Source organism: Watersipora subatra, chromosome 2, assembly GCF_963576615.1.
Source record: "Watersipora subatra chromosome 2, tzWatSuba1.1, whole genome shotgun sequence".
Lineage (NCBI taxonomy): Eukaryota > Metazoa > Bryozoa > Gymnolaemata > Cheilostomatida > Watersiporidae > Watersipora > Watersipora subatra.
This window is the reverse complement of record NC_088709.1, coordinates 71,494,363-71,520,430: the sequence shown is the minus strand read 5'-3', so window position 1 is coordinate 71,520,430 and position 26,068 is coordinate 71,494,363. Positions and strand designations below refer to the sequence as shown.

The following is a 26,068-nucleotide window of genomic DNA, read 5'->3' as shown; positions in this document are numbered from 1 at the left end:
TGTATGCTGCCAGTACCAGTGTATGCTGCCAGTACCAGTGGATGCTGCCAGTACTAGTGTATGCTGCCAGTACCAGTGTATGCTGCCAGTACTAGTGTATGCTGCCAGTACTAGTGTATGATGCCAGTACTAGTGTATGCTGCCAGTACCAGTGGATGCTGCCAGTACTAGTGTATGCTGCCAGTACTAGTGTATGCTGCCAGTACCAGTGTATGCTGCCAGTACCAGTGTATGCTGCAAGTACCAGTGTATGCTGCCAGTACTAATGTATGCTGCCAGTACTAGTGTATGCTGCCAGTACTAGTGTATGCTGCCAGTACCAGTGTATGCTGCCAGTACCAGTGTATGCTGCCAGTACCAGTGTATGCTGCCAGTACTAGTGTATGCTGCCAGTACTAGTGTATGCTGCCAGTACTAGTGTATGCTGCCAGTACTAGTGTATGCTGCCAGTACCAGTGTATGCTGCCAGTACCAGTGTATGCTGCCAGTACCAGTGTATGCTGCCAGTACTAGTGTATGCTGCCAGTACCAGTGTATGCTGCCAGTACCAGTGTATGCTGCCAGTACCAGTGTATGCTGCCAGTACTAGTGTATGCTGCCAGTACTAGTGTATGCTGCCAGTACCGGTGTATGCTGCCAGTACCAGTGTATGCTGCCAGTACCAGTGGATGCTGCCAGTACTAGTGTATGCTGCCAGTACCAGTGTATGCTGCCAGTACTAGTGTATGCTGCCAGTACTAGTGTATGATGCCAGTACTAGTGTATGCTGCCAGTACCAGTGGATGCTGCCAGTACTAGTGTATGCTGCCAGTACCAGTGTATGCTGCCAGTACTAGTGTATGCTGCCAGTACCAGTGTATGCTGCCAGTACCAGTGTATGCTGCCAGTACTAGTGTATGCTGCCAGTACCAGTGTATGCTGCCAGTACTAGTGTATGCTGCCAGTACCAGTGTATGCTGCCAGTACTAGTGTATGCTGCCAGTACCAGTGTATGCTGCCAGTACCAGTGTATGCTGCCAGTACTAGTATTAGACTAAAGATAGTGACCAGAGAATTTGCCGGTTCTACTTTATCTGCCAACTTACTTTTGAAAGACATAATACAAACACAAATTAATTTGTTTTTACTCACTTTCACTTAGCTGATGATTTTATTGTTCAGCTTATATAAAAATGCGGAATTTTAATGAAATTGCAACAACATTTATATCTATCATACTTTGTTCCTATGGGTCCAGGTTTTATATAATACTAGTAGTAAAACAAGAGTGGCTGTACAAAGCAATATTCTAAAAATAACTTATAGATATTACGGTATTTTTTCAGTACGTTGGGGTCCAGAAAGATTGCATATTTAGAGTTTTATAATATAGTAAATGTAATCAGTAGGCTTTTATGACATTTTAAGCAAAGGCAGCTTCAAACATTTACTAGTACTGTTGTAATTACTCTGATGCCCTTCACATCAGAAAAATGTTAATTTTTTTAGCCAAAAACCCTTTATATTATTAAAACATATAATTTGATAATTAAACCTTAAAAACCAAAAAGCATGATACCTGGTTTTATTGTAAATAGTGATCTAGATATTAACATACTTACTATCTATATAGTAAGTAATATATTATTTAAATAGCACAGTTTTAATTTTGTTTAAAAAAATGAAACTGTTTTATTTTTCTAATTGATACTAATACTAATTGCTGTCAAACATGTTAGAAACACTTTCAGTCAGCGCGATGATGAGGTGCTGTACTTTATATACATATATAAATGCTACTTTCTGGTATTCAACCATTTGCAGCCATTTCAAACGAGCTGTGATGTCACTACTCTAATGGCTTCGTAGTGCAGCAGTATATTTACAAAATGCCAACTGTATATGCTACCAGTACTTACATTCATTTAATTTTTTGATTACTTCAGGATAATTTCCAAAAAACTTAAACTTAAGAAAAAACAACTTGACTCTGATTTGAGAAGATGATTTGCTGATTTTGTTCCTTACTAATAACTTGCTTGCTAATAATTTGCTTGTTTTTATTCCATTTTAATAGTAGACAAAAGTTATAAGCATGATAGTGAGCTAATGTTGTGTTTCATCACAAGTAACTTTATCTTTTATCTTAAGTAAAGGCCAAATGCAAGATTTGCAAGAGCATGCTACACCAGGCTCAAATATGTGGGCTCAAGATTGTGCGCTTACAAAAGCACTTTTATTATTGATAGCAATGTAATTATTTGAAAAAGTCAGCACTCAGTATGGTGTCAGACTATTATTATAGCTCTATACATCTCATTAGCTGTTGTTGGGTTTTATGAAAACCATTAATTAGGTTGTTACAGTGGTTATTCATAGCTGATTACTACCACAGAGTTAACCACCTAACAAGTGTTTGAATGATCTGAAACACCGCATAAAGTAATGTACTTTGTTAAGCGTTGAGATGACTGCTATATCTATACTGTTTTATTAGAATTTTATTTCAGAACATCGTACAAGATAAAGCTAAGCTAGAACAAATTGCATACAACTTCTTTAAACCTTTTTGAAAATATTATTGCTAACCAATTTAACAATGTTCCACCTTAAACCCATTTACTTAACAGAAAAAGGTCGTATGTCCAACCATTTATTGTGTCTGATTTGATTGACTAACTGTTGTTTTTTTGTGATTCTTGTATGGCATAATTTAGATAAAATTTCCTGTATAAAATTATTGCCTGTAAAGCAATAACAAAGCTAACAAAAAAGACAAATTAAATTCAGAAAACTGTACACTTTAAATTTAAGCTAAAAGAAAAAAATAAGCACTACTAGGACTTAAATTCAGTCTCTGTTAGCAAATCCTCAAAGCTCAAAAACTACAAAAATGACAACAGGAAGTTTTGACAAATATGGTGTATGATATCAGACATCAAGCGTTTGTGTAAAATACTCGAATACATCTCAAAATTTTCATTAGATGTCAACAAAACTTAAATTTGATAACTCTAACAATATCAGTTGAAAATCTCTATATGACAACCAATACTCATTTTGATTTGTTATGCCCATAGAAGGTAATGATTCACCTGCTCTTACTTGTCAAATAGTGCTCTTGACACCACACATCAACTTTTAGTATTATACACAATTGAACATTTCATAATCTTATTATTAGTTTTATATACAGTGACACTAGTTAGAGAAGTGTGTCCCTAATTAGTCTATTAATATATGTCAAGTGTTTCTAAAGATAACAAGTTATTAGTAGTATTGGTTGATTTACGGTCATCCTCATGCTGAGCACAAATTATAATCTCTAGTGTTTGTCATAACCTTAGACCACAGACTACAAGTAATGATAGAAGTGGTTTCTACGCTCCCTCATGGTGTGTTGTGTACTCTTACAAGATCTTGTCAAAGGTCAAAAAGAGAAAGCTGTGCTCTTAGCCATAGCAGGTCTTTATTACCTATCAGATGGTTTTATGATTTCATGAGTTTTATTCCAGGTTTCTCTTCCCCTTACTTTGTACTAGAGCAAAGCTTTGACGATCTCTTATATCTACTTTTAATATTTGTCTAGCAAGGACAGCAGATGTAATAGCTTCATTTTTCATTTGCCAGCCTAGTAGCCGGAGTTCTTAAAATGAATGAAAGTTCTTAATGTATATATACATTTTATTGGCATTGGTAAGCATGAACAGAATTATCTTTATCAGTACATACCAAAAAAAATTAAATATAAAGACAGAAACGTGGAAATATTGAATGATTTGAAGAGGCGTATTTTAAAAATTGGAAATCTACAGTAATAGCATCATTTTTCACATCATTCTCAGACAATACGAATGTCACCACTTTCATTTTTGAAGTATTGACAAAGGCTTTAAAGCACATAATTTACATAACTTTTTTATTATATAGTTCAATACATCAGAGTCTTGGCTTTCAAATGAGCCTATATTCAATACACAAAGAATAATATAACTATGAAAACAGGGTGTCAAAAGTATGTCCTGCAATAAAAAAACACTTGGTTGTGGTTCCCACAATGTGATGTCACAATTATTATTTAGCCTTAGGTAATCGAACCCTTTCGCTGCCATTGAGGCTGCGCTTTTCCGTGACAATCGGTGCTGTTAAACCCAGAGAGCGCTAATAATAAACTAGAATTCTAGATAATCAACAATGCTCGGGGATCGTGCTAACGCCTGATCAATACAAACAAATGTTCTGGCTTAATTATGCTTCAATAAATATACTGTCAATGATAAAGGTCAATCGCACTTTCGCAAGATCACGCAATGCTGGAAATTAATTAGTCTCAGTCATGACCCTCAACATCACAATAGAATGAGAGGGCTAGTGCATAATATCATCGGAGAAAACATAGTATGGTGATTGGAATCTGAGTTATTTATCATAGAAATAATCTGTACATAGAGAACTAATGACACTGATTCCTTTTTCACCTTCATAGGTTCTCTGGGGTTGTCCTACCTTCGCCTGACACGGGAGTCATTATCGTAGTTGATAAATATAAGCGGTAAGCGATAAAATAAGCGGTAAGAGCGCGCAACACCGCATATAAAAATTGTGACATCAGAATTTTCGAGTCTATACCATTGAACATTTTTGTAGTAGAGCGCTGAGAAAATCCTATAAACACCAACCAACGTCTGTCTCACCAGGTCAAACAATGGCTCATTCGAAAGCCAAGACTCTGATGTATTGAAATATATGATAAAAAAATTATGTAATTGATGTCCTTTAAGAGATTAAGGTAAACTCATGAACACAAGCTAAACTAGTTTCATAGAAAATTAGCTGAGAAATAATTTGAATCGGTGGCAAGATGTTTGCGTACTAAACATCACTAGTACCCTAGCAGTCTAATATGCCATGAGAGGCTGTCAGGTGTGAGCATCCAACACATAGAATAAGTATGGATACAATTAGTCTGAAAGTACTAAAATCTATGTCAATCAATCAAGCTGGATGTCATGAGCTTGCGACCAGTTTAAAGCAATCTTTCATCCTAACCTCAAAACCTGGCTTTGGACGGACAGTAGGACATACGTACAGACCCAACTTTTATTATGGGGAACATCGGGGCTCTGATAACGGGCTATCTGATTATCACTAATAGATTTTGTTGCCATATATTACTAACTTGAATCGGATTAATATTGTGACAAAAATAAAGCAGATTTTAATTTTTTTTATAAACTAAGCAAAATAAAATTAAGTTTAACATCAACTTTGCTTGTCGTGCTAAAAGAACTTTTTGTCTAAAAGACTGAGAAACAAAGAACAAGACGGATAGGCTCTGACATAAACTCTAATTCCTATCTAATCAATAGATAAACCTATTTGTAACGTTTAATATAGAAAGTGTCTTGGTCCTTATTACAGCTCGTACTCAAAAACAAAACAAACTCGAATATTGTGCAACCGCATAATGACACTGCACTTGAAGTGAGCCAAGAGTTTATTTTTACTGATGCTAGACAGAGCTCTCTGACTAACCACAACATCTTTGTTGGTTTATTATAAACTAGTGACATTCAATGACTCCCCTGATGTTTGCTTGTTTTTGGATTAGCCAATGATAGAAATGCTGTCTCTCTTTGACCGGAAACCTTTAAAATAACAAACTATAAATTTTGATGCGAAGTTCATATCACCAGATATGTGTGGCATGCAGTACAGGAGGGATGGCTTTCTATTGGTCCAAACTCCCTTATCGTCAATGTTCCTTTAGTTTACTTACCTTTGCTTTTGTCACATCGGAAAGAGGAGCAAAGCTTTAAAACTTGTAGCAAATGCCAGACAATATTGATAAAAAGATTAAGGAATGCGTTTAATATATCAGATCTGCAAATTTCAATTTCCTGAACCATATATGCTGCCTAATTAACTTTTATTATACAAAGACTTGTTAGTGGTAAGAGGGCTAAGAATTACACACAACTTTTCCATTCATTTCTAATTTTATATCTTGAGAGCAGATGTATGAGTGTGAGTAATCAACTAAAAGTTGAGTATGACGTCTGCTTGGCTTACTGCAAGAAAAGGCTGTGGATGTTTCGCGCAGACATTGCATCTGTGATTCCGGTTGAACATGCCTAACCGGGTGGTAAAGAAACCCCAGTCATTGATCAAGAGTAGTTTTAGTAGTTGTGCAGAGCAACTTAAGCTTGGATGCCATTCCTGCCACCACCAATGACTTTTCTTGTGAATTTAACCTGGGTCTCTCACTTGCAGGTAAGATATTCTCTATCACTAGGCCAGGACTCACAATACATGCTTCATAAAGTAGCGTGTACAGTAGATGATAATCAGCCAAAAAGCCCAAGCCAGGCCATGCTCAACCTTTATGAGATGTAAGCAAGCATTTTGGCCAATAAAACAAACAATGTGCTTAATAGACTTTAATGTTATTCTTAGTCAATTCAAAGCATTAATCTTTGGTCAACATCAACACTGATAAATATATATATATATATATATAGCATAAACTTAATTAAACTTATAGCCCACACAGAAATAAGCAGACACTCTTATTTAAAAGTTAGAGTATAAAAGTATTTAAAAGTATATAAAATTACGAGGTATAGCCTTTAAAAACAGTCAGACATCTTAAAAAGTGTTTGGACTCATCCAAAAGCGAAAATTGTACTAACTGTTGGTTGCAAGGGTATTTGAATCTATGCTGGATATGACTTTTTTCCCGTATCTCTCCTAAAAATTCACAATACTAGCTTTATTAGAACCTATAAAATAAATTAGAATAAAAAATTTTTTTTTCAAAAGAATTTAACAAAATAATGTAGGCCTATTTTATTTCTGCGCAAACTTTCGTTTAAATGATTCATGACTTTTATATAGCATATTTGTGACATGACAAATCTGATCAGATAATGGAATATCGAGGCTGCAATAAAGGTCATTTGAATCCTCAGCCCATCCAGTTAAATATTGCAGCAGCCTGCATGCTAAATCATTAGATTATTTAAAAGTTTACTATCATAGCTCCAATAATTTATTTTAATATACATTAGAAAGTTTCGTTAAAAATTCATTTTAACTTATATGAACAAATCACATACAACACCAAACAAATATTTTGAAAATATTATTGCCGATTGCTTCAACAATTTTCAACCTAATATCTGTTCTCTTAGCAGAGAAAGGCGTTTCAGACAGACATTTTAAAGGTAGATAAAAAGCTATATTTCCAACTATTTATCTGATTTTATTGGCTAACTGTTACCTTTTTTGTTGTATGGTTTTTGTATGGTATAACTTATAAAACCTTCCTGCTTGAAATGAAACCTTTTGTCAATACATTGTGCAGCTATACAGATTTCCATCGCTAGTCATAACAAAATATATTCTTTCTACTGCTGACCTATGACCTCATTTATGCAGCAAGTGACGAGAAAAAAAAGCTGTCAACAGCAGAAGTTGTTGATACTCCCCGAGCTCTAATGATAGTTTTATCAGTGGTCTATACAAAACATTTTTTTCAAAGAATTATTTTCAAAAAAGTTTGAAGCCATAGCATCTGTCTTTGTCATAACAAAGTTTAGTTTTTGTCTGTCAGTGTTATACTTTTGTTGAATACTCGTTAGCATTGTAACACTTTATAAGTTATTTGCTGGTCAAAGTTGCTTGCTAGATTGAACTGCTTCCGCCACCTGTTAACATCTTAACATAACTAAACTGTTAGCATGGCAATCTGCCAACATGTCAAAACTGTTAACATAGCAAAACTGCTAACATAGCAAACCTGTTAACATGAAAAGACAACTAACATAGCAAAATTATTAGCCTGGTAAAACTATTAACATAGGAAAAATGGTTAGCGTAGCAGAGCTGCTAACATGGTTCAGTTTCTTGCTCATTCTCACAGCACTTGTGAATGCACCTCACTAACTTTAAAAATTTGCTTTGAGGCGTGATGCTTATATGAAAACATAGCTGACTCCAAAAGCAAATTTTATTTATAGCTGTCAAAACTGCAGCGGCATCGTGACATCTTTTTAATGTGCAGTGATTATGCATAGAATACCTATAGAGCTAATTAAAAATTTTCCGGCATTGCATAATAATGATATTATAAATATTCACAACAATATTACATGTATATTTAACCAAACCTTGGCAGATATCACCCACAAACCTATAGAGCTGTTACTTACAAACCTCAATGGATTTTACCACAAAACTTAGCAGATGTTACCCACAAACCTCAGCATGTATTACCCACAAACCTCAGCACGTATTACCCACAAACCTCAGCATGTATTACCCACAAATCTCAGCAGCTGTTACTCTACACAACTCATCTTATCAGATGTTACCCACAAACAAAAATTATAGGATAAGCCTAAAGTAAAGCAAATCTTATTTTTAAAATAAATATAAAAATTCCTGCTATCTTGTTGAGGGTTTAATATTTTTTAACTTTCAGGAAAGAGGATTTACTCTGTCTATCTACTTTTCAGAGTATTTAACAAAAGTTTGTAAAAAGATTACATGAATCGGCTACCAAATGACCATGAACAGAAGGTAACTGCCATTCTTATATAATGCTAGATTATTAGTTGAAATAGCAAACACAGCCTACTGTCAGTCGATGACAATCAACCAGTGGCAATAGTTTTTGACCTCTGTACAGTGTCACTCAATGCTCTTTTGTCTTTAGATTACTGTTTTATTAGAATCTACAGCCAGTGCAACTTCCACAAACCTAAATATAATTGCACTAATGTTATAATGTTTTGTATAGGCATGTTGTGGAAGTACAAGCAACTATGTGGCCTGATGGGGCATGTGATAGAAAGGGAAATATGCTTCTTTGACACGCAGTAATATAAACTACAATTTAGGCAGCTTCAAATGGTTTTTGCCCCGTTAGCCATTTTGCTTCCATGAGTAAAAACTAAACAGTCGATTTGCTTTATGCTGGTTTTTAAGCATCTACCATTATTTATAAACAAGCAAAAAAAGTACAGAAAACATGTTTTGCGTGAATAATGGCAATTTCTACAAGTTCAGTCAAAAATTGCTCAAGTAAAAACAAATAATTTCAATTATTTTTTGAAGAGTATAATTTTTACCATCTTCAATTAAAGAATCACAAAGTTAAATTATATGAAGAGCTCATAGAAAACATTTTGTTGAAATTGCATCAAATAAATGTTTATGAAAAATCGAACAGTCTATTTATATCACAAAAGAATTACAATTGCATCTAAAATATGGCTGTGAAACTGCCTATAAAAAGTTAATTTTAAAAGTTCATCCCACTATGTGACTTCAAACAAAAAACTCTATTACAAATAAATATGCAGCAAGTTTAGGAGAGACGTTCAGTGCTACAGAAGTGTCTAAAGTATGCAAAAGGCAGTGTCATCAATGAAGTAACTTTAAAATTAACTTAATGTTATTGTTTCTTTGAGCAAAAAAGTATTTTGGAACTTCAAATGCTCAATTTTTTCATTACAAAATAAACACAGCCAAGTGTGCGATATGTCATTAGCTTTTGCCACTTTATTATTATTATAATGAACTGACAACTCCAACACTGAAATCTTGCAAACCAAAACAATAGGTGATTAAATTTATTCGTATGAAACAGGGACTTATGATGTTGTCAATTCATTGCCACCAATACATAGAACAACTCTATATTAATGTTAAAAGATTGTTGCACAAATTTATTTTTCTCATACTATAAAACCTTGTAAATGTTAGGGTTTTACACAATCTTTCAGTAATACATAAAATGTTAAATATAAGAGCTACAATTTACTTTGAAATAGTTGAGAGACAACCAAGCAATGCAGTTAGTCTGTTATGAAACCTGTTATCAATATTGACAGGCGTTAACTGATCGGAAGAATTCTAACATTATTCACTGTGTTTTTGTCTGTGGATGATGTGAATTTGGAATTGGGCTCACATGAAGTTACCGGGCAACTGTTTCAATGGACATTGCAGATTATTACGGTGGCTTTGATATAAGAAGATAAGGACTTCTACACCAAAGGTCACAGGGTCGCACTCCTGTCTCGCTCAAATCAAAATAGGAATGACTGAAATGTAGGAAATGTTCAAAAGGGAACAGCTTGCACAGCATTTTCTTGCACATCATTCGCCAGTACCAGTTTGATTTTTGTAAGCGTGTAACATTCAATGAAACCTTGCGAACAACAAACCTCGCTTGTCTTGTGGGTGGTCTTGTTTTCATCTTGCACATACCTAAACTTGCAGACTTACTGGGTCATAAAAACATAGTGATAGTCATTCTAGCTTGAACATATATGAACAAGTTAAATATTTTCTTACAAACTACTAGAGGATAAAGATAGTGTTTATTTCTCCCGAATGGTACAGGAACCCCTGAATGTTGACATGTTATTTAATCTAGAATGGCTAGAATTTGTTATGTAAACAGTTTATTTATATTAGCTGAGGAATGAGACAAAACAACCACTCTCAACTTTGCACTCAAGTCTATGATTTATTGAAAGGCACACGTCAACTGACAGCCTGCTAATGACCTTATGCAGGGTGCCAGGGGTCTGAGGATGAGCTAGTCAGCACCTGTCTACTAAAATCTTGTAGCAAATGGAATACAAATGAAATCGGATGCAATCTTAACCTCAATGTGGTTAAGATTGCATCCGTTGAGGTTAAGATGCAATCTTAACCTCAACCTTCAACCTTGTCTAGCCATGGTGAATTTGATAAGAATTTTTACTTGTGTAATTCCTAATTTTTAATTTTACACAAAATGATTCATATTATTACAAAAACAATATATTTTTAGACAAAAACTAGTTTTTATGGAGAAAGAACTGCATGCTTTATGATTATTGAAACCATACCTATTCTCATGATTCATTATTATATAATATATAATATACATATATATTACTTTAATAAAACATATATAATAAATATATATATAATATATATGATATACATTATATTAAAGTAATATATATTATATAATATATATATATTTTAAATATTATATATATGATGTAAGTATATATTACATTAAAGTAATATATATATATATTAATTTTTTTAACATTTTCAGCTGATGTTGGACAAACCTTTGTCACAAAGTCAACAAATCTAGCTTGTAAAATTTTGCTACATTAATTTCTATTGCTTTTTTATTTTTTAGTAATTGGTTGTTTGCTTATATTGAAATAATGAACAGAATAAATTATTGTTGTTATCAGCGAACTTTATTGGCAAAAAGCGGTGAGACACATGTGTGAATATTTGGAAAATTTTCTTAATCAAAATAATTTTAGAAAAACTGTTCACGTTAGAATATGAACTTGTACATGCTTGTAAACTATTCTATGCTGTTACAACATATATGTCAACATTTATGTTAAAATATATTGTAAATGCCTCTATTCACTAAGAGCTTTGTTGAGTGATAAGCTGTGTTAACCCTTCAGATCAGCCCATAGAAAGTTCCATTTGATTCACACTAATGCTTGACAAGAATGAACTATAGAAATCAATTAACTAAGCTAAATAAACATCGGTAATCTAATAGTTATTATGTTTTTCATCAGAAATACACAAGTAAATATTTGTGTGCTGAGCAATCAGCTGTGCACCAAGTTACTGGCACACGAGCCAAGTGAAATTTGACAGTCTTAGACTAAACACTACACCGCCGATGATCTGAAAATAACAACATTTAATGTCTTATCAAACAGCCATTCCTTCTATTAATAGATCTGACGCACTCGAGATTGACAACTAATACTTTATGTATGTTTAGGCTGCTGTATATGGTCACAATGCTTTGCTGATATTTTTACGAGAAAAATATAACAAAGGACAGCCATTTTTGGCGCTTAATCGTTTAGATCTGACATCTCAGGGTTATTTTTATAACGAGTGCAGTTGGGAGTTGTCATCCACCAGTTATCAATTTGGGTTTAATCAAGACTGACACGATAATATTGTTCAATGTTTCTAGTATCAAACATTTAATATGTTTTAATTGATGTCAAAAATTAATTTAGATTTGTCACTTTCAGTCTGTTGTAAGCGCAAGCGCTGTTGAAAATTCAGCTGTACTGCCCTCTTCAATCAATGCATGATAAGGGTTTATGAAACACAAACTGAAAAACTTGCTGTTTCATAGTACTAGTATGCTTTGTCAATATTTTTACAAGTATAAAATAATATTATTATTTGTATAATATTATGTTAATAGCATTGTAGGTTTGCCATCGTATAAATATTCTTATGAGCAGTGCAATTGGAGCATGATAATACTTTTTTTCTAAAACAAACTGTAGAAGTCCATCAACTTCCAGTAGTCAAATTGCATTTAAGTGAAGAGTGACATAGAAATTTTGTCAAATGGGTCGAGTATCAAAGTTTTAATATTTTTTTATTAATGTTAAAACTTAATTTTGCTTTATCACTTTTTGTCTGTTGCTCACATGGTTCTATGTTACTTGATAAACTATACTGTACTAAACAATACTCAATAAAAGTTTCTATAACAAAAATCGAAACAAAGTAGTGTTTTCATACTGGTAGCACAGAAAAAACTTTCAAAGAGTCATTATTATAGTTTGTAAGTAATTTTGATGATACCTAAGATAAAATGTGAGTAGTGATAAACCTTGTTGGCTTCTAAAATGGTGCAAAAGTGACATAATATTGCTCATGGTGCTGGATGGAGGCACATAATAGACTCAGTTCATTTATGATGCACAAAGGAATTATACGTTAACCTGTCATCACATGTAAGAATGTAAGAATGTTGTAAGACTCACTTCACAAATAAGTATTAAGGTAAAGTAATCAGAGCTCAACGAAATCTTTAAATAGATTTTTCAGCAAAAATCTATACATGTAGTATTCTCGCGAACACATGTATTAGTTTGCTAAACTGAGTGCACACTGAAATGATAAAAATATATCCCATTTATATAATCAAAAGTTTGATAGCAATCTGGTTTTACTAGAAAAAAATCATTGTTTTCATAAAAGCATGTTAAAAAGCTCTATAGCCAAATATAGCATATTCAGCATCAAAATACACGCTTAGTTGATTATGTAGTACATGGTAATGTCCTAACACATATAGTTGGTGCCATCGCTAAAAATTACAGCAATCTGCATTTTTATTAATATGCATTACAGCAAGTCTATCAATAATATATTAATAATATTATAACGTAGCAATACACAATATAATATTATATAATACTAGATAATATAATGTTATACAAGAAAAGTATTCTACATAAAAATGGCTTATTTTTCAACTGTTATTACAAAATGTTGAGCCTTGCCACACTCATGTGTGTCTAACCCTTAAACTAGATAGGCTGCTGTTTATATTAACCTTTAAAATATATATTATGTTGATCGTGGTTTGATTACGGTTAAAACGTTGACCGTTAAAACTTTTTTGATAAAATCTATTAAAATTTTGTTTAAGTTCATCTTTAAATGCAATTACATAAAGCTCAGCTTGTAAGTTAGCAATCAGTCTAAGTGTATAGCCCAATCTCACTAGCCTTTCTTAATGGTTGCGCAGACTTTGCTTGTAACCTAGAAGACAGGGCTAAAGCCTGGATATCTCTGGATGCGTATCAAGTCTAGTACAGATTCTAACTGCAAGGACTGCAGTATTAAACTAATATTGCTATCTCTCTAACGCAAAGCAAGGTACTTGCTTGAGGTACATACGTAAGCAAAAGCGCTTGAGTTTTTTTACTGGAGATTGTCTTCTCTCATCACAGTAGGTGGCATTGTGGAGACAAACCTTGAAGAAGTTCAAGAATGCTTGCGTTAAAATATTTTTAAATCTAAGATGTTGTTTGCTTGGGCTAAACATAATTATATGCCGAATGTGAATTAATTACTGTAACATCCAGTAACCTTCATAATTTTCAGCAATTTACTGTCGCCTCACACATCATTGTAGGCTGAACACCATCAATTCTGAGCCAAACAACTAGTAAGCAGCGGAGGATTTTGTTATTAATAAATAATTAATTTTTATTAGTATTTTCACTCCTAGTTGGCTAGACATAAATGTAACTTTTTTAAAGTACCATCTGAAATCAATATGGTGTCTCATAAAAAACAGTTACCAGTATTACTTCTGCTTGAGCTGGGCTATCAGTAGTAGACCTACTTTGCACCTTGCCTTACCTGTTTGGCAAATCTAGCTCTTTGAAAGTTTGTTTTTCAAGTTCGAAATCCCAATTTGAGCAGTTGTTTACATGTGACTTATTTTAACAACAAAGTTTATATACAAGCTAAAATAAGCCTAGCAGTAATATATTATTATGATTTAACAACAATTACCAAATTACCAATATTTAGCACCTATATAGATTTTAGTAAGCTGGCCTGTCTTCATAAGGTTTATCTTAATCCATCTACCTTTAAGTTCGCCTTTGCGCCCGCTTTTTCCTTTCTACCTCCTTTCATTCCTTTTTGCTTTTCTCTTCCCAATCAGAAAAGTGAAGCTGTTCTAACTAATAAAACAATTTATTGGTACCAAGTTATTTACGGAAATTGACTAACACGCCAACATAAATTCCTAATAAAATTAAACAAATGTAAAGAGTCACTCTAACTGTAGGTGTGCTAAAGATATTGCTAGTAAGTCACAAAACTCTGTAAGCACATTGATTTCAAAACTATTGCGGGATTGTTACAAAGTTTCTTATGAAATTGTGCAGACTTTGCTTTTCTGTTGAGAGCTTTCTGAGTTTTCCCTTTTCACGTTTTCTCTAAAGTCCAACAATATTTCTAACAATTATTAAAGGGGCTTCAGACAGTTAGACATTATTTTCTAATTGTGATGTTTTCTATCATTGCTGTCCTATTGTTTAAAAAGAAAGTGAATCAGGAACGTTTTAATATCTGTAAATGAGCTGAAATATTAACTAAATTGATCAGAATGATTAAAAGATGCTAGACGATAGGCAAATATACACAAGTTTGATAGACAGGAATACACAGATATACTACACAGAGATACACAGTGATGTTAGACAAGGATACACGGAGATACTAGACAGGGATATATAGAGATAGTTGACAAGGATATACAGAGATGTTAGACAAAGATATATAGATATAGTTGACAGGGATATACAAAGATGTTAGACAGAAGTACACATTTGTGTAGTTGTCTCGTTCATTTTAGCAGCCAATCTTACTCTTTCCGTAATTTTGCGCAGAAAGAAATAAGATATAATTACCACTGCAATGCAAACTACTTGAAGGCAAATTTGTACAGTAGTAGGCACAGACAATTTTTACAAAGAAATTGAAACAAGAAGTTGTGTTTTCCTTAAGAAAATGTGCATAACTCCAATCATGCACAAAATGGCAGGAGCATTACTTGGAAAGCTATCCAATATTGTAGTAATTCTGTTGCCATCGTATAAAAATCTTTTGGCCTGTATCAAATTTACAACAATTTTTATTCTATACTCATTATTAAAGCTAATATAGAATACTACAATCATTTTCGTGGCTAGTGCATCAAGCAATAAATCAAGCAACTGTCTTCTTTCATACTTATTTATCTTTTAATGTTTTAAAAGTTATGTATATATATTTGACTTAAATTCATTTTCAATGTTGTAGAATAAATTATACTTTGAAGGAATCTATCTATTAACAACAGCTTGTAGTTTAGTCTCATTGGCTAAAATATGGGTTAGTTGCAGGCTTTCCTGATATCAAGGGAAACAAATCAAATGTATTTCTGGGGTAAAAATATACATAAAAAGTTAACAGTTAATTCTGTTTACTATAATAAGGAGTGGGCGCGCAGCTTGCATTCACAATTTTTTGTTATTAATATGTAATCAATGATGAAGAGATGTTAAAAGGAAATATGCAGACATGTGTAAAAATCTTTTGGTAAGTATACATCCTTGCTCCTGTCTAACAAAATAGAATCGTAAGGTTCTTTTTATAGTTTTTTTTGCTTGATTGTGAGTTTTTGTCTATCCTGCCTTGCTCATCTGAATTACAGCACATGATGGCGCAAATTCAATATCTCACAGTCTCATAGCTGAACAATTACTGATTTTAACATTAGTTTGGTTGACTGATGTGAACAGGTGTCTACATATTCCTGCTATTCTACATTATGTTCACTTTACTAATTTTACTATTCGTAAAACAAATTCTAGTTCAAGCTAGTTTTTTACTTTGAATTTATAGCACTTTGGTCATGCATTAAGCTCTCATTTTAGATTAGTCATACGAAAACCTTATCCGCAGATAACTGCAAAGACAATTGAAAACAGCAGATGTTATCCACAAATCTCATCAGCATGTTACCCACAACCCTCGGAAGATTTTACTAACAAAACTAAGAAGATTCACTCACAAACCTCAGAAGCTGTTACCTAACTCATTTTATCAGACGTTACCCACAAACCAAAATCATAGGATTAGCCTAAAGTAAAGCAAATCTTATTTTTAATATAGATATAAAAATTCCTGCTATCTAGTTAGGAACTTCACATTTTTTAACTTTCAGGAAAGAAGATTTGCTGAGTCTATCTAATTGTCAGAGTATTTAACGGAAGTTTGCCTGAATTGGCTACCAAATGACCATGAACAGAAGGTGACTGCCATACTTATATAATGTTGAATTATTAGTTGAAATAACAAACACAGCCTCCTGTCAGTTGCTGGAAATCAACCAGTGGCAATAGTTTTTGACCTCTGCGCAATGTCACTCAGTGCTTTTTTGTCTTTAGATTACTGTTTTATTAGAATCTACAGCCAGTGCAATTTCCACAAACCTAAATATAATTGCACCAATGTTAAAATGTTTTGTATAAGCATGTTGTAGAAGTACAAGCAACTATGTGGCCTGATGGGGTATGTGATAGAAAGGGAAATATGCTTCTTTGACACGCAGTAATATAAACTACAATTTAGGCAGCTTCAAGTGGTTCTTGCCCCGTCAGCCATTTTGCTTCCATGAGAAAAATCTTACAGTCGATTTGCTTTATGCTGGTTTTTAAGCATCTACCATTATTTATAAACAAGCAAAAAAGTACAGAAAACATGTTTTGCGTGAATAATGGCAATTCCTACAAGTTCAGTCAAAAATTGCTCAAGTAAAAACAAATAATTTCAATTATTTTTTGAAAAGCATAATTTTTACCATCTTCAATTAAAGAATCATAAAATTAAATTATATAAAAAGCTCATAGAAAACATTTTGTTGAAATTGCATCAAATAAATGTTTATAAAAAATCGAACAGTCTATTTATATCACAAAAGAATTACAATTGCATCTAAAATATGGCTGTGAACTTGTTTATAAAAAGTTAATTTTAAAAGTTCATCTCACTATGTGACTTCAAACAAAAAACTCTATTACAAATAAATATGCAGTAAATCTACAGTAAGAGAGACGTTCAGTGCTACGGAAGTGTCTAAAGAATGCAAAAGGCAGTGTCATTTATGAAGTAAATTTAAAATTAACTTAATTTTATTGTCTCTGAGCAAAAAGATATTTTAGAATTACAAATACTCAATTTTTCCATTACAAAATAAACACAGCCAAGTGCGCGATCTGTCATTAGCTTTTGCCACTTCATCATTATAATGAACTGACAACTCCAACACTGAAGCCCTGCAAACCAAAACAATAGGAGAATAAATTTATTCTTATGAAACAGAGACTTATGATGTTGTCAATTCATTGCCACCAATACATAGAACAACTCTATTTTAATGTTAAAATATTGTTGCACAAATTTACTTTTCTCATACTATAAAACCTTGTAAAGGTTAGGGTTTTACACAATCTTTCAGTATTACAAAACAGTATTAGTATATCAGTATTAGCTAAAATTTACTTTGAAAATGTTTGCGAAACAATCAAGCAATGCAGTTAGTCTGTTATGAAACCTGTTAACAATATTGACAGGCGTTAACTCATCGGAAGAATTCTAACATTATTCACTGTGTTTTTGTCTGGGGATGATGTGAATTTGGAATTGTGCTCACATGAAGTTACCGGGCCAATGTTTCAATGAACACTTGCATATTGCAGATTATCACGGTTGCTTTGATAAAAGAAGATAAGGAATTCTACACCAAAGGTCACAGGGTCATGCTCCTGTTTCGCTCAAATCAAAATAGGAATGACTGAAATGTAGGAAATGTTCAAAATGGAATAGCTTGCACAGCATTTTCTTGCGCATCATTCGCTAGTGTCAGTTTAATTTTTGTAAGAGTGAAACATTCAATGGAAACTTGCAAGCAACAAACCTTGCTGGTCTTTTGAATTGAGTTGTTTTCATCTTGCGCAATACTTAATTACTGTAGTAACACAATACTTAAATTAATACAATTAAATACAATACTTGTAGATTGACTGTGCCATAAAAAACAGTGATAGTAATTCTTGCTTGAACATATATGAACAAGTTAAATATTTTCTTACAAACTACTAGAGGATAAAGATAGTGTTTATTTCTCCCGAATGGTACAGGAACCCCTGAATGTTGACATGTTATTCACTCTAGAATGGCTAGAATTTATTATGCAAACAGTTTATTTATATTAGCTGAGGAATGAGACAAAACAACCACTCTCAACTCTGCACTCAAGTCTATGATTAATTGAAAGGCACACGTCAACTGACAGCCTGCTAATGACCTTATGCAGGGTGCCAGGGGTCTGAGGATGAGCTAGTCAGCACCTGTCTACTAAAATCTTGTAGCAAATGGAATACAAATGAAATCGGATGCAATCTTACCCTCAATGAAGTTGTCTAGCCATGGTGAATTTGATAAGAATTTTTACTTGTGTAATTCCTAATTTTTAATTTTACACAAAATGATTCATATTATTACAAAAACAATATATCTTTAGACAAAAACTAGTTTTTATGGAGAAAGAACTGAATGCTTTATGATTATTGAAACCATACCTATTCTCATGATTCATTATTATATAATATATATATATATATATATTACTTTAATAAAACATATATAATAAATATATATATAATATATATGATATACATTATATTAAAGTAATATATATTATATAATATATATATATAATATTTATAATATCTATATATAGATATTATAAATATTATATATATGATGTATATATTACATTAAAGTAATATATATATACATATATTAATTTTTTTAACATTTTCAGCTGATGTTTGACCAACCTTTGTCTCAAAGTCAACAACTCTAGCTTGTAAAACTTTGCTACATTAATTTCTGTCTTTTTTATTTTTTAGTAATTGTTCATTAGCTTATATTGAAATAATGAACTGAATAAACAAATGTTGTTATCAGTGAACTTCATTGGCAAAAGCGGTGAGACACATGTGTAAATATTTGGAAGAATATTTTAGCCAAAATTATTTTAGAAAAACTTTTCACATTAGAGTATGAACTTGTACATGCTTTTAAACTATTTTATGCAGTTACAACATAGTTATATGTTAACATTTATTTTAACATATATGTTAACATTTATTTTAACATGTATGTTAATATTTATTTTAACATGTATGTTGACATTTTTGTTAAAATATATTGTAAATGCCTATATTCACTAAGAGGTTTGTTGAGTGATAAGCTGTGTGAACCCTTCAGATCAACCTGTAAAAAGTTCCATTTGATTCACACTAATGCTTGACCGGAATGAACTACAGAAATCAATTAACCAAGCTAAATAAACATCGGTAGTCTAATAGTTATTATGTTTTCCATCAGAAATACACAAGTAAATATTTGTGCGCTGAGCAACCAGCTGTGCACCAAGTTACTGACACACGAGCTAAGTAAGATTTGGCAGTGTTAGACTAAACATTACACCGAGATTAGCTGAAAATAACATTTAATGTCTTATCAAACAGCCATTACTTCTATTTATAAATCTGAAGCAGTCGAGATTGACAACTAATACTTTATATATGTTTAGGCTGCTGTATTCGTGAATAGTGTCAAAATGCTTTGCTGGTATTTTTATGAAAATAATATAACAAAGGACTATCATTTTAGCGCTTAATGGCTTGGATCTGACATCTCAAGGGTAGTTTTATAACCAGCGCAGTTGGGAGTTGTCATCTGCCAGTTATCAAATTAAGTTTAATCAAAACTGACATGATAATCTTGTTCAATGTTTCCAGTATCAAACTTTTAATATGTTTTAATTGATGCCAAAGTTTAATTTAGATTTGTCACTTTCAGTCTGCTGTAAGCTCAAGCGCTGTTGAAAATTCAGCTGTAGGCCTACTGCTCTCTTCAAGCAATACCTGATAAAAGGTTCATGAAACACAAACTGAAAACCATGCAGTTTTCATATTGCTAGTATGAGTATGAATGCTTTGTCGATATCTTTACAAGCATAAAATAATAATATTATTATGACGTTATTTAATGGCACCATTTGCGCCATCCATAAAAATTACAACAATTTGCGTCTTTATTAACATGTACTACAGCAAGCCTATCAATAATATATTGTTAATATTACAACTCAACAAAACACAATATAATATTATAGGTTATAATATTATATACATGATATATATAATAGATATATATAATATATATAATTATACAAGAAAATTATTCTACATAAAAAGGGCTTATTGTTTAACTGGTCTTACCGAATGTTGAGCCTTGCCACACTCATATGTTCTTCACCTCCACATTATGTTAACCTTTAAACTAGATATGTTGCTGTTTTTTTGTTTAAACATGAGCCTTCACATCGTTTTAGTAGGTTTTATGAGACAGCTTCGGCATTTTGTTATCATATGCTATTGTTTTTGATGTTTGAGGTGATCTGACTGCCAGAATATTTTAAGAGTAAAATTGACCAACTTGATTACGGTTAAAACACTCAAATTTTTTTGTTAAAATATATAAAATTTTGTATAAGTTCATCTTTATATAGCAATAGGGTGAGGCTCAGCTTGCAAATTAGCAATCAGTCTAAGTGTATAGCCTAATCTCACTAGCCTTTCTTAAAGGTTGCGAAGACTTTGCTTGTAACACTTTTTCACAGACAGGGCTAAAGCCTGGATCTCTCTGGATGCGTATCAAGTCTTGTACAGATTCTAACTGCAAGGACTGCAGTATTAAACTAATATTGCTATCTCTCTAACGCAAAGCAAGGTACTTGCTTGAGGTACATACGTAAGCAAAAGCGCTTGAGTTTTTTACTGGAGATTGTCTTCTCTCATCACAGTAGGTGGCATTGTGGAGACAAACCTTGAAATCAAATTAAACTAGAGAGGCTGCTGTTTATATTAACCTTTAAGATATATATATGTTGATCGCGGTTTGATTGCGGTTAAAAAGTTCACCGTTAAAACATTTTTGATAAAATCTATTAAAGTTTTGTCTAAGTTCATCTTTAAATGCAATTACACAAAGCTCAGCTTGTAAGTTAGCAATCAGTCTAAGTGTATAGCCTATTCTTACTAGCCTTTCTTAAAGGTTGCGAAGACTTTGCTTGTAACCTAGAAGACAGGGCTAAAGCCTGGATCTCTCTGGATGCGTATCAAGTCTTGTACAGACACTGTACAACTGCAAGGACTTGCACTTGTAACTGCAAGGACTGCAGTGTTAAACTAGTATTGCTATCTTTGTAATTCAAATCCAGGTACTTGCTTGAGGTACATAAGAAGAACAGCTTGAATTTTTTACCAGAGATTGTGTTCTCTCATCACAGTAGGTGGCATTGTGCAGACAAACCCTGAAGAAGTTCAAAAATGCTTGCTGTAAATTATTTTTAAATCTAAGATGTTGTTTACTTGGGTTAAACACAATTATATACTTAATGTAAACTAATTCCTGTAACATCCAGTAACTTTCATAATTTTCAGCCACCTAATGTCGCCACACACATCATTGTAGGCTGAACACCATCAATTCTGAGCCGACATCACATACCACCACACAACTAGTAAGCAGCAGATGATTTTTTTTATTAGTAAATAGCTAATTTTTGTTAATATTTTTACTCCTAGTTGGCTAGACATAAATGTAATTCTTAAGGTACCACCTAACATCAATATAGCGCCTCATAAAAACTATTACCACTGTTACTTGTGCTCGAGCTGGGCTATCAGCTGTAGCCTGGTTTTGCACTTTATCTTACCTGCTTTGACATTTGTTTTTACCTGCTTTGTGGCTGGTCTTACCTGCTCGCACCCTATTTTATTTGCTTTGCAAATCTAGTTCTTCGAAAATTCTTCTTTAAATTCAAAATCCCAATTTGAGCAGTCGTTCACATGGGAAATACAGTCAAACATGGATAACTCGAACTTCACGAGACCGAGCAAAAGTGTTCGAATTATCAGAGCGTTCAAGTTATCAGAGCACTGTCACAAGTCCATGTATTTACTTATTTATTAGTAGATACATGTACATATACAAACTATTATATAAATCAAAAGCACAAATGGCTTGTTTCGAATTAAATGCTTCTAATTTAAAGTTTAAAACTTTTTTATCAAAAAGTATAGAGATTTTTCTATCACTTGAGATTGGTTCATTGTTTGAGGTGATGTTATTGCCAGGACGTTTTTCAGATTGACATTGGCAAAACTTGATCGTTGTTAAAATGCTCAAAAGAAAAGACATTTTTTTCTTTTGGGGGTTTACCCACGATCAATTTTGCCGTTTTTTCTTGAAGTTTATGCAAAGATTACCTTACTTTACCTGGGATTCATTAAGAGCAACACTCCGAGGCAGTTCAATTAAAAGTTTTACGAGGTTTTACGTACATTCTATATCACTCACGCTTTTTTAATAGATACTTATTGAATGTACACACGTATTCTGTGTTAAGGTCAAAAGATGAATAGTGTTTTGTAGCTAAGACAACGTATACGTTTAATTACAACAATTTTTAAGATGTTTTAAACATTCAATATTCCAACGTTGATTCAACATGGAATCAACGTCAGAAAACTATTCATCTAGGGCTAGCTGGGTTACACCACGCACTCAAGGATTTTCGCCACGCACATACAAAACAAAAACAACATGCGATTTTTGTTTTGTATGTGCGTGGCAAAAATCCTTGCACGCGTGACCCGGCTAGCCAGTGCTATTCATCGTATAGCAGTATAAATCAAATTTCACCAAACCTTTAGAAAAGTCATTGACAAAAATATTTTGCTGATGGTGGTAATAACGACGATTATGAATTACGAAAAGATGAGGTTTAGCTCTATGGCTTTGAATAAAGTGATTTTCTAAAGCGATAACAACCGTTTCGGTAGCCATTGGGCAAAAAACAGTTCAAATTAACAGTGTTGAGGTCGAGTTATATATAGCAATTTATCATTGCGTGGGAACGGACCAAAGAAACCGTTCGAATTAACCATGTGTTCGAGCTATCCGTGGGCGAGTTATCCATGTTTGACTGTATTTTAATAACTAAGTCTATATACAAGCTAAAATAAAGCCTAACAGTAATATCTTATTATGATTTAACAACAATTACTAAATTACAAATATTTACAGCATTAAATATTTTAGTAAGCTGGCCGGTCTTCATAAGATTTATTTTAATCCATCCACCTTCGCGTCGCCTTGGCGCCCGCTTCTTCCTTTTCACCTCCTTTTATTCCTTTCCTCTTCCCAATCAGAAAAGTGAAGCTGTTCTAACTAATAAAACAGTTTATTGGTACCAAGTTATTTAAGGAAACTACGTCAACATAAATTCCTAATAAAAATAAACAAATGTAAAGAGTCACTCTAACAATAGCTGTGCTAAAGATATCGCTAGTAAGTCACAAAACCCTGTAAGCATATTGATTTCAAAACTATAGCGAGATTGTTGCCAAGTTTTTTTATAAAATTGTGCAGACTTCGCTGCCCTTTTGAGAGAGTTCTGAGTTGTCCCTTTTCATGATTTCTTTACAGTTCAACAATCTTTCTAAAAATTATCAAAGAGGCATCAGACAGCTAGACATTTCTTTCTAATTGTGAAGTTTTCTATCATCACTGTCCTAATGCTTAAAAAGAAAGTGAAACTGAAACCCTTTTAATATACGTAAATGAGCTAAAATGTCAACTAAATTGATCACGATGATTATAAGATACTAGACAATAGGCAGGGATACACAAGGTTGATAGACAGGAATACACAGAGATACTATACAGAGATACACAGAGATGCTAGACAGAGATACACAGAGGCGTTAGACAAAGATACATTGAGATGTTAGACAAGTATACACGAAGATACTAGACAGGGATATGTAGAGATAGTTGACAGAGATACACAGAGATACTAGACAGGGATATGTAGAGATAGTTGACAGGGATATACAGAGATGTTAGACAGGGATATGTAGAGATAGTTGACAGAGATAGACAGAGATGTTAGACAGGAGCACACATTTGTGTAATTGTCTCATTTATCTTAGCAGCCATTCTTATTCCTTTCATGATTTTGTGCAGAAAGAAATAAAATATAATTACCACTGTAATGCAAACTACTTGAGGGCAAATTTGTACAGTAGCAGGCCCGGACAACATTTACAAAGAAAGTGAAGCAAGAAGTGGTGTTTTTTTCTATAAAAAAGGTGTACAACTCCAATCATGCGCAAAATTGCAGGAGTTATTGAGCATTACTTAGATAGTTGTGAAAAATTGTAGTAATTCTGTTGCCATCACATAAAAATCTTTTGACCAGTTTAAAAATTGCTACACTTTTCAACCTATAGTCCTTATTAAAGCTTATATAAAATACTGCAATTATTGTCATGACATGCGCATCGAGCGATAAATTAAGCAATTTTCTTCTCTCATATTTATTTATCATTTAATGTTTTAAAAGCTATGTATATATTCAACTTAAATTAATTTCCAACGTTGTAAAATAGATTATACATAGAAGGAATCTATCTACAAACAACAGTTTTTAGTTTAGTTTTATTGTCTAACATATGGGTTAGTTGCAGGCTTTTCTGAAAGCAAGTAAAAAGAATCAATGTATTTTTCGGGTAAAAATAAACATAAAAAGCTAACAGTTACTTCTGTTTGCTATACTAAGGAGGGGCAGACAACTTGCATTCACAATATTTTGCTATTAATAGGCAATCAAGGATGAAGCATTGTAAAATGGAAATATGCAGACATGTGTAAAGGTTTTTGGTTAGTATATATGCTTGCTCCTGTTTGTCTAAATAGAATTACAAGGTTCTTTTTGTAGTTTTTGCTGCTTGCTTAGTGAGTTTTTGTCTATCTTGCCTTACTCATCTGATTTACAGCACATGGTGTTGCAAATTCAATATCGCACAGGCTCATAGCTGAACAATTCCTGATTTCATCATTAGCTTGGTTCTCCGATGTGAACAGGTTTCTACATTTTCCTACGATTTTACATACATTATGTTCACTTTACTTATTCAGCTATTCGTATAACAAATTCTAGGTCAAGCTAGTTTTTTACTTTCAATTTATAGCATTTTGATCATGCATATAGATTATTTATAGCTAACTGCAAAGACATATATGTAATTGAAAATAGCAGAGCTTTGGGTGCAAAGGCTCAAAAGTTTAAGTACTAGGAAGAAACCTCAGTTCAAAAGATGTGAATATCTCACGTAATTTAACAAAGTTAAAAACAGTAATTAACATAAGTTACCTTTAGCACTGATCAAATCTTTTTGAGCATCAATCTTTTCACGCTCAATTCGAAGCAGGTCCTCTTTTGCACATAGCTCTGCTTCTTTTTTGGCGTTTTTCTTCTGTTTCTCTTCAATGCTTTTCTCTAAAAGTTATCACAAAGTACAATTTCAACTAATAAAAAACTGTTCAAAAACCAAAAACACAATTTAACTAAGTTACAAGATCAGTATAAAACTGAGCCAATAGTCGCTCATGATAGTTAATCAGAAAATAACTTAGTTTTTTGATTGTTACAAAAATATATCAATATTATAAAAAGTGCAAACTATGAAATACAAAAAAACTCTTCTGGTCTTGTCAATGGTCACCAAAGTGCTGT

At 32.8% G+C, this 26,068-nt stretch overlaps 1 protein-coding gene across 1 annotated transcript in view; it reads right to left on the bottom strand.

Moving 5' to 3' along the window:
- The window catches only part of LOC137388514 (putative golgin subfamily A member 6-like protein 19), a 42,855-nt gene that overhangs the window by 12,586 nt on the left and 4,201 nt on the right, over nucleotides 1-26,068 (bottom strand). The window contains exon 5 of the mRNA XM_068075000.1: nucleotides 25,706-25,831. Coding sequence (XP_067931101.1) covers nucleotides 25,706-25,831 — 126 coding nt within the window. The remainder of the gene's footprint in view (nucleotides 1-25,705; nucleotides 25,832-26,068) is intronic.